Raw genomic sequence first — 15,014 nt, 5'->3', positions numbered from 1 at the left:
AAATAATAGAAAAACCTTGTGACCTCTCTAGAGGCCATATTTTTCAATGGATCTTCAGGAAAATTGGTCAGAATGTTTACCTTGATGATATCTAGATCAAGTTTGAAACTGGGTCACGTGGGTTTAAAAACTAGGTCAATAGATCTAAAAATAGAAAAACCGTGTGACCTCTCTATAGGCCATATTTTTCATGAGATCTTCATGAATATTGGTCAGAATGTTCACCTTGATGATATCTAGGTCAGATTCGAAACTGGGTCATGTGGGGTCAAAAACTAGGTCAGTAGGTCTAAAAATAGAAAAACCTTGTGACCTCTCTAGAGGCCATATTTCTCAATGGATCTTCATGAAAACTGGTGAGAATGTTCAGCTTGATGATATCTAGGTCAGTTTCGTAACTGGGTCATGTGATGTCAAAAACTAGGTCAGTAGGTCGAAAAATAGAAAAACTTTGTGACCTCTCTAGAGGCCATATTTTTCATGAGGTCTTCATGAAAATTGGTGAGAATGTTCACCTTGATGATATCTAGGTCAAGTTTAAAGTGGGTCACGTGCCTTCAAAACTAGGTCATTAGGTCAAATAATAGAAAAAGCTTGTGACCTCTCTAGAGGCCATATTTTTCAATGGATCTTCATGAAAATTGGTCAGAATTTTTTATCTTGATGATATCTAGGTCACATGTGCTCAAAAACTAGGTGACTATGTCAAATAATAGAAATAACGACGTCATACTCAGTTCAACACTGGGTCATGTGGGGATAGGTGAGCGATTCAGGACCATCATGGTCCTCTTGTTGATTATTGAAATGAATGCTTGGATGCCAACTTAGAGCACCATTCTAGAGGTCTTTAGTTCAGTTCCTTGACAAGGTAAATGTTTTCTTCAGCAAATTTGACAACAGTTCTTCCAAAATAATTTGTTATACAGTTTCGACTTTCTAAGCAACCTCCTGAATTAAATGACTCACAGTCTTAAATGACAACGTTCCATCCTGCCCAACCCAATTTCCAACATAAATTAAATGAATTGAACAACCTACTGTGACATGCAACCACATTTTCCTGACTTGAAGTTCCCATTTGTATGTATTAAATACAGTGGTCCCCAGTGAAGGTGGTCCCCGAGACAGCGATCCCTGTGAAGATGGTCCCCTGTGACAGTAGTCCCCAGTGAAGATAGTCCTCTGTGACAGTAGTCCATAGTGAAGATGGTCCCCTGTGACAGTGGTCCATAGTGAAGATGGTCCCCTGTGACAGTGGTCCCCAGTGACAGTTGTCCCTGTGACAGTAATGGTCCCTTCTGAAGATGGTCCCCTGTGACAGTGGTCCCCAGTGAAGATGGTCCACAGTGAAAGTGGTCCATAGTGAAGATGGTCCACTTTGAGACAGGTATCCCCAGAGAAGATGGTCCCCTGTGAGACAGTGGTCCCCAGTGAAGATGGTCCACTGTGAAAGTGGTCCATAGTGAAGGTGGTCCCCTGTTATTATGATCTCATATGATGATGATACCCTTTGATGATGATTCCTTGTCTGTGACAATGATCCCATGAAGTCGCACCTAGGTTGAAATCTGAGAGGATGCAAATGTTGCTTAAAAAGTCCAGTTATTGATTATAACTTTCCAGTTTCAGTAATAAGGGCTTTGAAACTTTAGAATCAAACTTTTAGCCGGATCAATAGATTAAAGCAACTAAATTGCCAGGTGAACTGTATGGAAATGCAGTCTGACGGAGACCTGACAGAACTGATTGGTAGATGATTGATTTGATGTAGACATGCACAAGTATTGATATTTCAGATAGTCAGCTTGGAACAAAACAGGGAACCACCCTTATAATCTGATCAGGTATTATACTGAGGAATAAAGGCTAATTAGATTTCACTGGGTGGGGTTGTCTACAACAAGCTTTATACAGTTTTCATAGTGACATCACTATTACTTATAGGGGAGTACTTCTTTGGATTTTTCAGACTTCATTAAATGCCAGCAAAAGAATTAATGTCCAATTTAATTTACCTTTGAAACTTGTAATATCAACAAGTTAAGTTTCATAATAGGTATGGGGTGGATGGCCAAAAAAGCACAAAATATTGAAGAAAATGAATTTAATGAATGTAAAATACACATTTTACATTGGTCGTAAGGAAAGGTTGAAGACATCTTGCTATATGAATTTCATATGTCTTGGTGTTAATTATTAAAAAAAAATCAGGAAGTCAGTGGTCAAATCACACACTCACGTCCAAAGTTCTGTTGAGCCACAGTAACACCGACCACTCCACTGCGGGACTGCACCAAATTTCTAGTCAGTGTTTTACCCCTCCAGTACCCTATTCCTGAAATAATCTTATTTCTTAATTCGGAATTTTCTCTTTGGCTGTAATTAAAAAGTTGCATTTAAGTAAGTATACATTTAATTTAAAATAAAAAAAAGAGAGCAAAAAAGAAAACCTGTAATTTAGTTAGTAGAAACAGTTACCTAAGGCAATCGTTTAAAATTGATTGTGGTTTCGTACCACATGATGTCTGATGTATGCAACATATTGCAGATGCTGAGGATGTATCATAAAAAAAAAACTTAGATACAAAAATTATTACAAAATCTTGAAAATCTTACATATCATCAAATCAAATCAACAGCATGGTACGCAAGTGACATGCGGTATTGATTGCATAGAGGCAAATCATCTTTGCTACCATCTACGTTAATTACTTTGTCAGAAAAAGTGCGTGACAGTTCTTTAGCAAGAATAATTCCATATTAATTAAGCCCATTAACGTAATTGAATAACTTTTAAGGCGTATTTCCTAGCATGAAATGGTTTAATGTAATAATTGGATCTGGCTTTTAGGTAGAAGATGAAATTGGGAGAAGAAAGATTTTTTTTGTAATCAATAGGTACTAGAGAAAGATGGATAATTTTGTCTAGAAAACAGAAGGCAGATATTGAATATTTTCAATGTAAGATGTCATTGAAAGTAGAGATATTGAAGTTAGAAAGAAATGTCAGATCTTGTTTACAAATTCCGAGTCTGTGTGAGATGTTGGATAAATGTTTTGCATAATATTTGATTAGCTTTAAATTAGAATTGAAATACAGAAAAAAATTGTCTTCTCTTTTTTGTGACTATGTCAGGTTTCTTTTTCAGCTCACCTGAGCACAAAGAGTTCAAAGGTGAGCTTTTATGATCGCCCTGTGTCCGGCGGCGTCCGTTGTCAACATATTGACTGTTAACACTCTAGAGGTCACAATTTTGGCCCAGTCTTAATGAAATTTGGTCAGAATGTTACCCTCAATAAAATCTTGGACGATTTCGATACTGGGTCATCTGGGATCAAAAACTAGGTCACCAGGTCAAATCAAAGGAAAAGCTTGTTAACACTCTAGAGGCCACATTTAAGACAATATCTCTATGAAACTTGGTCAGAATGTTAATCTTGATGATCTTTAGATCAAGTTCAAATATGGGTCAGGTGGGATCAAAAACTAGGTCACCAGATCAAATCAAAGGAAAAGCTTGTTAACAGAGTCCACATTTATGACTGTATCTTCATGAAACTTGGTCAGAATGTTAATCTTGATGATCTTTAGGTCAAGTTCGATACTGGGTCATGTAGGGTCAAAAACTAGGTCACCAGGTCAAATCAAAGGAAAAGCTTTTGAACAGTCTAGAGGCCACATTTATGAAATATCTCTATGAAACTTAGTCAGAATGTTAATTTTGATGATCTTTAAATCAAGTTTAAATCTGGGTCGAGTGGAATCAAAAACTAGGCCACCAGGTCAAATCAAAGGATAAGCTTGTTAACACTCTAGGGGCCACATTTATGACTATATTTTCATGAAACTTGGTCAGAATGTTAATCTTGATGATCTTTAAGTCAAGTTCGAATCTGGGTCATGTGGGATCAAAAACTAGGTCACCAGGTCAAATCAAAGGAAAAGCTAGTTTAATCTCTAGAGGCCGCATTTATGACCATATCTTAATGAAACTTGGTCAGAATGTTAATCTTGATGATCTTAAGGTAAAGTTCAAATCTGGGTCAGGTGGGGTCAAAAACTAGGTTACCAGGTCAAATCAAAGGAAAAGCTTGTTAACACTCTAGAGGCCACAATTTTTGCCCAATCTTAATGAAACTTGGTCAGAATGTTACCCTTAATAAAATCTTGGACGATCTGAGATCAAAAACTAGGTCACCAGGTCAAATCAAAGGGAAGGCTTGTTAACACTCTAGAGGCCACATTCATGGCTATATCTCTGTGAAACTTAATCAGAATGTTTGTCTTGATGACCTCTAGGTCAAGTTCGAATATGGATCATGTGGGATCAAAAACTAGGTCACCAGGTCAAAAAATCAAAGGAAAAACTTGAAAACACTCTAGAGGTCCCATTTATGACTGTATCTTCATGAATCTTGCTCAGAATGTTAACCTTGATGATCTTTATGTCAAGTTCGATACTGGGTCATGTGGGGTCAAAACTAGGTCACCAGGTCAAATCAAAGGAAAAGCTAGTTAACTCTCTAGATGCCACATTTATGACTGTATCTTAATGAAACTTGGTAAGAATGTTAATCTTAATGATCTTAAGGTCAAGTTCCAATCTGGGTCAAGTGGGGTCAGAAACTAGGTTGCTAGGTCAAATCAAAGGAAAAGCTTGTTAACACTTTAGATGACCATATCTTAATGAAACTTGGTCAGAATGTTAATCTTGATGATCTGATCTTTAGGTCCATAGGTCAGGTGAGTGATACATGGCCTTCAGGGTCCTTTTGTTTAAGATACAGTCTTGAAATTTGGATGACATGTACAGTTTTGCATACTGATCTTAAAACTGACTCTCAGTGACCATAAATGTGATCTACTGACCTACTTTCTTAATATTTTAGCAACAGTTTGAAACATGTAGCTCATATTACTCAGGTGAGTGATCCAGGGTCATCATGATCCTCTTGTTTGTATTTTGTCTGAATCTCTGGAATCATGGGGATGGCTGTACATGTATAGGAATCACTTACATCTGCTTGCATGTCCAATTCCATGCATTTTATTACATTCTCATGCAATTTTTCATGTATTTTCGTCATACTTATTTGAGGGCATTTTTTACCTGTACCATTTTTATCTGTTATAATACATTGCACATAGTTGATTTAACTTAGCAGCCATGACATTAAAATCATTGGCATAAATTTTGTAGTGAAAATTGGGACCTGCTTTGGGAGAAGATTTTCATTGGCTGAGGTTAAATTGTCTAGAATCACAGCTGATTGGTTGAAACACAAACTGTAGTTAAGATACATCTGAAATATCAAGAAAGATGCTAGGGGACACAGTGGGCGAGTGTTCACGTTGTCATAGTCAAGACATCAAGCCACTGTTCCTCCAACCAAAATTACTACCATCATTCTGGTTTAGAGTCCTATATATTGGTGCTTCACATCTGGCATGCTAAGAACCAAAAAGAAGTTATAGAATTGGAGCATCCTCTGTACCTTACACTATCCTCCAACTAAAAAACTTAACAACCAGCCTCCAATATGGATTACTAGTGATGTCTATAAACAAACACACACACACACAAGCCAGAGGGGTTGTTAGCCTGGAACAATGGCAGTCCTCCAGTTTGTGGTAATTGGTCTGTACAACGTGATATATGTTTGGTCAGTCTACCTTTGGGTCTAAGTATTGAAGATATCTTTTTATTCTGTGAGCTGTGTTGGTAAAGCTTTTGCTGATGATGATGTAAGATCAATTAGATAAATTTTCTCTGTCTATTTTCAGAAATATTACCATGGTGAAAGCATAGCTGTCAATGTTCTAGTCGACAATAATACTTCAAAAACAGTGAAGAAAGTGAAATTGTCAGGTATTTATTCTTTTCTCCACAGTCACCTCACAAATTTCCTACTTCTATATACAATAAATTTGTTTTATATGAAAGGACTTTAATGGTGATTTAGAAAAAATACCTTTCATTTTTCATGAAAATGCAGTTTTGGAAATTCACTTTCACAGTTTACCTGCCCTTGAAGTAGATTTAGAAGTAAAAATTATATACATGATAATGAATCTTACTTACTGAGATCTTCATGTGAGGAAGCCATCCAGCTGGCTTACGGAAGGTCAGTGGTTCTACCCAGGTGCCCGCTCGTGATGATATAAGGCACGGAGGGGAATCTGGGGTCTTCCTTCACCATCAAAGCTGGAAAGTCGCCATATGACCTATAATTGTGTCAGTGTGATGTTAAACCCAACAAAAAAATATACTGAGACATGTGACAGAGCTGTTTACTTCCTTTTGAACTAATTTTGAAATATTTTATGCTAATTCTTCTGCAATCAGTGCATCAGTCACAGCTCTTAACGTTATACGAGCAAAATGATGCCGAGCTAGAAGTATATTCCTTGGAAACCACGTAAGATTTGAGATATTTGAGCCAGAAAGTTTGATGTCACAGCGCTAGTAAAATCTTTAGTATTCAACATGTTAATTATGTTATTTGCAGCTTATTATGCCCCCGAAGGGAGGCATATAGTTTTTGAACCGTCTGTCGGTCTGTCGGTCTGTCAGTCTGTCTGTCAGTCTGTCCCCAATTTTCGTGTCCGGTCCATATCTTTGTCATCGATGGATGGATTTTCAAATAACTTGGCATGAATGTGTACCACAGTTAGACGACGTGTCGCGCGCAAGACCAAGGTCCGTAGCTCAAAGGTCAAGGTCACACTTAGACATTAAAGGATAGTGCATTGATGGGCGTGTCCGGTCCATATCTTTGTCATCGATGGATGGATTTTCAAATAACTTGGCATGAATGTGTACCACAGTAAGACGATGTGTCGCGCCCAAGACCCAGGTCCGTAGCTCAAAGGTGAAGGTCACACTTAGACGTTAAAGGATAGTGCATTGATGGGCGTGTCCGGTCTATATCTTTGTCATCGATGGATGGATTTTCAAATAACTTGGCATGAATGTGTACCACAGTAAGACGACATGTCGTGCGCAAGACCCAGGTCCGTAGCTCAAAGGTCAAGGACACACTTAGACGTTAAAGGTCATTTTTCATGATAGTGCATTGATAGGCGTGTCCGGTCCATATCTTTGTCATTCATGCATGGATTTTAAAATATCTACGCATGAATGTGTGACACAGTAAGACGACGTGTCGCGCGCAAGACCCAGTTCCGTAGGTCAAAGGTCCTAAACTCTAACATCGGCCATAACTATATATTCATTCAAAGTGCCATCGGGGGCATGTGTCATCCTATGGAGACAGCTCTTGTTTTTATTCAGAGGTTTATACACACTGCAGATGTTTTGATTAGAAACTAACCTACCAAGCTACAAAGCAGCTGGTACCAAGTCTCCATTCACAAGTGTTCTTTCCCACAGTTCTGACTTGTTTAAACGAAAAATATCAGTTGAAAAATAAAGACAGAAAAATGAAGAGAGAGAGAAAGTTGACACTGACCTTCTGGCTGTACCTCAGTTTATTGTTGACCTTGACCCAAGATCATAATCTGCAAATATTGACTTGTAAAAAATTTGAATGCTTTACCTTTCAGTGTTAACATGTATTTGATGTTCAATAAGAAATATGTATTCACATGTAATATTATTTATTCAGTTTAACCTTTAGCCTGCTAAATTTCTAAAATGGACAGGTCCATCATTCAATATGGGCAGTACCACTTGTTTATTAAAGGCGTGTTCACTGAAAATTTACTGACTGAATAGAAAAACAGTGCAGACCAGGATCAGCCTGCACCTCCATGCAGGCTGATCCTGGTCTACACTTGTTGCAAAGGCAGAATCACTTACCAGCAGCAGGCTAAAGATTAAAAAAAATTATGTAGGCAAACATGTACAGGAGCTTTAAGCATGAAACATTGGATATTTGAATAGGATGTTGTTCAGAAATATAAACACTGAACAATTATTTGATTTACTGGAAATTTTTTAAAACGAAAAAAGGTTGTCACGATGTTTGTCTGTATATGTATCGATTGCTAGTAATGTTTCACAGATGTACATATTTTAGAATATAGCACAAAATGTAATAAATATGTAATACTGGTTTTTCATTTTGGGATGTCTTCATAATTTTACCAGAATTTTCAATTTTAATTTATGTTAAAAGCGATATATTAAAAAAAAATTCTAATGTGAAGAAACCGTATTTATACCATCATTTTTTTACAATAACATATTTGGAGCATTTTATTAAATTTTGAAATACAGTAAAAATTATTTCTTGACAAAACTAAAACAAAAGAAAGACAACCTACAAATTCTTAACCAGTTTTTTGCTTTTCAGTTTTTTTATTTAAATTTATACTAGTATATATTATTATCTCCCTTTATTTACCCTACAGTGAGACAATTTGCCGATATTTGTTTATTTTCCACTGCCCAGTATAAGTGCACAGTAGCAGAAATGGAAAGCGAGTAAGTGTATATGTATCTTAGTTTTTAGCTCACCTGTCACGAAGTGACAAGGTGAGCTATTGTGACAGCTTGATGTTCGTCGTCCATCGTGCGTCGTCCTTCGTGCGTCATGCTTCAACAATTTGTAAAAAAATCTTCTTCTTGAAAACCACTGGGCAGAATTACACCAAACTTCACAGGAATGATCCTTGGGTGGCCCCCTTTCAAAATTGTTCAAAGAATTGAATTCCATGGAGAACTCTGGTTGCCATGGCAACCAAAAGGAATAACTTTAAAAATCTTCTTCTCAAAAACCAGAAGCCCTAGAGCTTAGATATTTGGTGTGAAGCATTGCCTAGTGGACCTCTATCAAGTTTGTTATGCCCCGCCGATGAAATCTGGAGGGGGGTATTGAAATGGCGTTGTCCGTCCGTCAGTCCGTCCGTCCGTCCGTCTGCAGCCATTTCTCAGTAACTACTTGGTAGAATTTCATGAAACTTGAAATAAACATGAACCAACATACTGCGATGATGCCCGTCAAGTTTGTTTTTTGATTGGTCAATTTCCCTCAGAGTTATTGCCCTTGATTTAATAAAAAATGTCCGTCTGCAGCCATTTCTCAGTAACTAACAGGTAGAATTTCATCAAATTTGAAATAGACATGAACCAAGATACTGTGCTGATGCCCGTCAAGTTTTTTTTTTGATTGGTCAATTTCCCTCAGAGTTATTGCCCTTGATTTAATTAAAAATGTCCGTCTGCAGCCATTTCTCAGTAACTAACAGGTAGAATTTCATCAAATTTGAAATAGACATGAACCAAGATACTGTGCTGATGCCCGTCAAGTTTTTTTTTTTGATAGGTCAATTTCCGTCAGAGTTATTGCCCTTGATTTAATGAAAAATGTCCGTCTGCAGCCATTTCTCAGTAACTAGCAGGTAGAATTTCATCAAACTTGAAACAGACATGAACCAAGATACTGCGACGATGCCCTTCAAGTTTTTTTTCGATTGGTCAATTTTCCATATAGTTATTGCCCTTTAATTGTTTAAAAATCCACAGATCTGTACATAACAAACCAACCAATTGGAAGAATTTCATTAAACTTCTTTCATTCTTTTCCATGAACATTTAATATAAACATGTGATGTTGTGTACCTACACCTGGTCACCACCTTACCTTGGTCCCCCCCCCCCCCCCCCCCCTTTTTTTTTTTTTTTTTTTTTTTTTTTTTTTTTTTTTTCATTTTTCATTTTCTATCAATATTTATAATCAACATGTAAACTGTTGTATCCTCACCCCACCCCACCCAGCCCCACCCAAACAAACCATTCATTTTCTTTTAATTTGATTTTGACTAATGAAATTGTTTGCTTCTTGGTAACATTCTTAACTTTTTGCTGGATATATTTTTTTGCCATTCATCAACTCTGACCCTTTCGGCGGGGGATTCCAATTCATCGAATTTGCTTGTTCAAATCATGACCCCGGGGTCACTTGATTTTACATAGGAAAATCTTTAAAAAATCTTCTTCTCAAAAACCAGAAGCCCTAGGGGTCACTTGATTTTATATAATTATGAAAATCTTCAAAAAATTTCTAAAAATAAACCAGAAGGCCTAGAGCTTAGATATTTGACATGTAGCATTGCCTAGTAGACCTCTACAAAATTTGTTTAAATCATGACCCCCAGGGTCAAAATTGACCCTGCCCCAGGGGTCACTTGATTTTACAGAGGAAAATCTTAAAAAATCTTCTTCTCAAAAACCAGAAGACCTAGAGCTTAGATATATGGTGTGAAGCATTGTCTAGTGGACCTCTACCAAGTTTGTTCAAATCATGAACCCGGGGTCAAAATTGACCCCGCCCCAGGGGTTACTTGATTGTACATAGGAAAATCTTTAAAAATCTTCTTCTCAAAAAACATAAGCCCTGGAGCTTAGATATTTGACATGTAGCATTGCCTAGTGGACCTCTACTAAATTTGTTCAAATCATGACCCCGGGGTCAAAATTGACCCCACCCCAGGGGTCACTTGATTTTACATATGAAAATCTTCAAAAAATTTCTAAAAATAAACCAGAAGGCCTAGAGCTTAGATATTTCACACGTAGCATTGCCTAGTGGACCTCTACTAAAGTTGTTCAAATCATGACCCCGGGGTCAAAATTGACCCCTCCCTAGGGGTCACTTTATTTTACATTTGAAAATCTTCAAAAAATTTCTGAAAATAAACCAGAAGACCTAGGGATTAGATATTTGACAGGTAGCATTGCCTAGTGCACCGCTACAACATTTGTTCAAATCATGACCCCCGGGGTTAAAATTGACCCCGCCCCAGGGGTCACTTGATTTTACATATGAAAATCTTCAAAAAATTTCTAAAAATAAACCAGAAGGCCTAGATCTTAGATATTTGACATGTAGCATTGCCTAGTACACTTCTACAAATTTTTTTCAAATCATGACCCCTGGGGGTCAAATTGGCTCCGCCCCATAAGGTTACTTGATTGTACATAGAAAAATCTTCAAAATTTTCTAAAAAAAAACCCCAGAAGGCCTAGAGCTTAGATATTTGACATGTATCATTGCCTAGTGGACCTCTACAAAATTTGTTCAAATCTTGACCCCCCAGGGTCAGATTGACCCAGCCCCAGGGTTACTTGATTGTGCATAGGGAAATCTTCATAAATTTGCTAAAAATAAACCAGAAGGCCTAGATCTTAAAGCTTTAGCTAAGAAATTTGTTCAAGCAAGCAACTCTACTCAGGTGAGCAATATAGGGCCATCATGGCCCTCTTGTTATACTCACTTAAATTAGTTTTGTTTTGTACAATGGACACTGCATGTTTTAAATTAAATTACTAGCATTTCTCTTAAAGTTTATCAAGCAAACTTGGAGTTCCTTCGCGATAAATAATATCAACAGGGTCTTCCACCAGTGGAAATGAAAATTTGTCAGAAAAACCTTAACTCGCAGTGCATTTAAGGTATCATATCAAGAATTTTATAGGCCTGTTTGAAAAATAAGACATATTATGTTTTCACCCTTTACCAGCAGTGGATGGGCAGTATGATATACTTTCACTTTGTCTCTGTTTTTACTAAATACATTTGACTCAGACTTAACTATTGTCCAATATCGTCATTACTTTGGAGTCATTAAACATTCTAATGATATCTCCTACTTCCTCAGATGTGCCCTATTTCACTATACAGCATTGAAATAGTTGAAGACACTGTCTCCTGTAACAGGTGTTGTTGGACTAATTCTTACCTAAGGGAACAATTTATAGATTACCTTGCAGTCATAGTCTTGTAATAGTATTTCCCTTGCAAAGACTAAAGACATTGAAGGGACTAGTTTAATTTATGGGTTGAATGTACTTTAGCGGTCCCCAGAAGTCGGCAATGCGATTAAGCAGCAAGTTAGGGTGTGTGGGGAAAAGCAGGGGTGTGGGGGCACCAGCCCCCAAACATATTCATCTAAAAATAATAAGTTACCACTTATAACTTTTGATTTCTAAGACATTTTTAAACTACTATTATTATAGGTACTGCTAAAGTGCAAGTGCTCCTAATTTATTAAGGAATGCTTTTAGTCTTAATCTTCCCATTCATGTAAGAAAAGTGTTTTTATAGCCTGAAGGTTTAAAAGTGCGTTAAACATGTAACCTGACATCTTAATTTTATTGTTTGTTTTAAAGTGTTTCTATACAAACAACTTTTTACAGCAATTTAGATATATATCGTGGTCTGAGCGCGAAACTATTGTAACTGTATATAAATAAAGAACAAGATACAATAGTTTCGCGCTCATCCCTTGATATGTCCATAGGGAAGGAGAGATTCTGATTACACTGTTATTACACACAAAGTGTGACAAGGCATTTAGACTGTGCAACTGAAAAGTTGTCATGGTATTTGCATTTTTTTGAAAACCTACTAAATTAAAATGTGACATTTGCTTTTAATTAGAAGTTTGCATCATGTAATGAACATTTTAACATCTATACTGCTTACAGCACTAAGAAATTTACCTGTTGTGTCAAAGGAATGCTGTTAAAAGAGAGGTCCTTGTACAAGGAAAATGATTTATATGGGAAACTTGTACAAGGACAATAATCTGTAGGGGAAACTTGTACAAGGGCAATAATTTACAGGGATACTTGTAAAAAAGAAATAATCTATAGGGGAAACTTGTACAAGGACAATAGGGGAAACTTGTACAAGGACAATAGGGGAAGCTTGTACAAGGGCAAAAATCTATAGGGGAAACTTGTATAAGGGCAGTAATCGATAGGGGGAACTTGTACATGGACAATAACGATAGGGGAAACTTGTACAAGGGCAATAATCGATAGGGGAAACATGTACAAGGGCAATAATTGATAGGGGAAACTTGTACAAGGACAATAATCGATAGGGGAAACTTGTACAAGGACAATAATCGATTGGTGGAATTTGTACAAGAACAATAGGGGAAACTTGTACAAGGGCAATAATCAATAGGGGAAACTTGTACAAGGGCAATAATCGATAGGGGAAACTTGTACAAGGACAATAGGGGAAACTTATACAAGGGCAATAATTGATAGGGGAAACTTGTACAAGGACAATAATCAATAGGGGAAACTTGTACAAGGACAATAGTTGATAGGGGAAACTTGTACAAGGGTAATAATTGATATGGAAAACTTGTACAAGGGCAATAATCAATAGGGGAAACTTGTACAAGGGCAATAATCGATAGGGGAAACTTCTACAAGGGCAGTTATTGATAGGGGGAACTTGTACAAGGACAATAATCTACAGGGGAAATGTGTACAAGGGTAATAGGGGAAAATTGTACAAGGGAAATAATCTATAGGGGAAATGTGTACAAGGGCAATAATCTGTAGGGTAAACATGTACGTGGACAATAATCGATAGGGGAATCTTATACAAGGGCAGTTATCTAAAGTGGAAACTAATCAATAGGGGGAACTTGTACGAGGGCAATAATCTATAGGGGAAATGTGTACAAGGGCAATAATCTATAGGGGAAATGTGTACAAGGGCAATAATCTATAGGGTAAATATGTACAAGGACAATAATCTATAAAGGAAACTTGTACAAGGACAATAATCAATAGGGGAAACTTATACAAGGGCAATTATCTAAAGGGGAAACTACTCAATAGGGGGAACTTGTACGAGGGCAATAATCTATAGGGGAAATGTGTACAAGGGCAATAATCTATAGGAGAAACTTGTACAAGGAAAATAGTTAATAGGGGAAACTTATACAAGGGCAATTATCTAAAGGGGAAATTTGTAAAGGACAATGATCAATAGGGGGAACTTGTACAAGGTTAATAATCTATAGGGAAAACTTGTACATGGGCAATAATCTATAGGAGAAACTTGTACAAGGAAAATAGTCAATAGGGGAAACTTATACAAGGGCAATTATCTAAAGCGGAAACTAATCAAAAGGGGAAACTTGTAAGAGGGCAATAATCTATAGGAGAAATGTGTACAAGGGCAATAATCTATAGGGGAAATGTGTACAAGGGCAATAATGTATAGGGGAAATAAGTACAAGGGCAATAATCTATAGGGGAAATGTGTACAAGGGCAATAATCTATAGGGTTAATATGTACAAGGACAATAATCTATAGGGGAAACTTGTACAAGGACAATAATCAATAGGGGAAACATATACAAGGGCAATTATCTAAAGGGGAAACTAATCAATAGGGGGAACTTGTACGAGGGCAAGAATCTATAGGGGAAATGTGTACAAGGGCAATAATCTACAGGAGAAACTTGTACAAGGAAAATAGTCAATAGGGGAAACTTGTACAAGTGCAATTATCTAAAGGGGAAACTTGTGAAGGACAATAATCAATAGGGGGCACTTGTACAAGGTTAATCATCTATAGGGAAAACATGTACATGGGCAATAATCTATAGGGGAAAACCTGTACAAGGTTAATAATCTATAAGGGAAACTTATACAAGGGCAATTATCTATAGGGGAAACTTGTACAAGGACAATAATCTATAGGGGGAACTTGTACAAGGACAATAATCTATAGGGGGAACTTGTACAAGGACAATAATCTATAGGGAGAACTTGTACAAGGACAATAATCAATAGGGGAAACTTGTACAAGGGCAATTATCTATAGGGGAAACTTATACAAGGGCAATAATCTATAGGGGAAATGTGTACAAGGGCAATAATGTATAGGGGAAATATGTACAAGGGCAATAATCTATAGGGGAAATGTGTACAAGGGCAATAATCTATAGGGTAAATATGTACAAGGACAATAATCTATAGGGGAAACTTGTACAAGGACAATAATCAATAGGGGAAACATATACAAGGGCAATTATTTAAAGGGGAAACTAATCAATAGGGGGAACTTGTACGAGGGCAATAATCTATAGGGGAAATGTGTACAAGGGCAATAATCTACAGGAGAAACTTGTACAAGGAAAATAGTCAATAGGGGAAACTTGTACAAGTGCAATTATCTAAAGGGGAAACTTGTGAAGGACAATGATAAATGGGGGAACTTGTACAAGG

General features: G+C 37.0%; 1 protein-coding gene across 2 annotated transcripts in view; it reads left to right on the top strand.

Moving 5' to 3' along the window:
- Positions 1–15,014, top strand: part of LOC123553918 (beta-arrestin-1-like) — a 171,583-nt gene that overhangs the window by 136,259 nt on the left and 20,310 nt on the right. For both annotated transcript variants that reach the window (XM_045343665.2, XM_045343664.2), the window contains exons 7-8: positions 5,789–5,873; positions 8,381–8,453. In XM_045343665.2, the coding sequence (XP_045199600.1) occupies positions 5,789–5,873; positions 8,381–8,453 (158 nt within the window). The remainder of the gene's footprint in view (positions 1–5,788; positions 5,874–8,380; positions 8,454–15,014) is intronic.

This window comes from Mercenaria mercenaria, chromosome 7, assembly GCF_021730395.1.
Source record: "Mercenaria mercenaria strain notata chromosome 7, MADL_Memer_1, whole genome shotgun sequence".
Classification (NCBI taxonomy): Eukaryota; Metazoa; Mollusca; class Bivalvia; order Venerida; family Veneridae; genus Mercenaria; species Mercenaria mercenaria.
The sequence above is the reverse complement of the archived record's forward strand: the minus strand, read 5'-3'. Positions and strand labels throughout refer to the sequence as shown.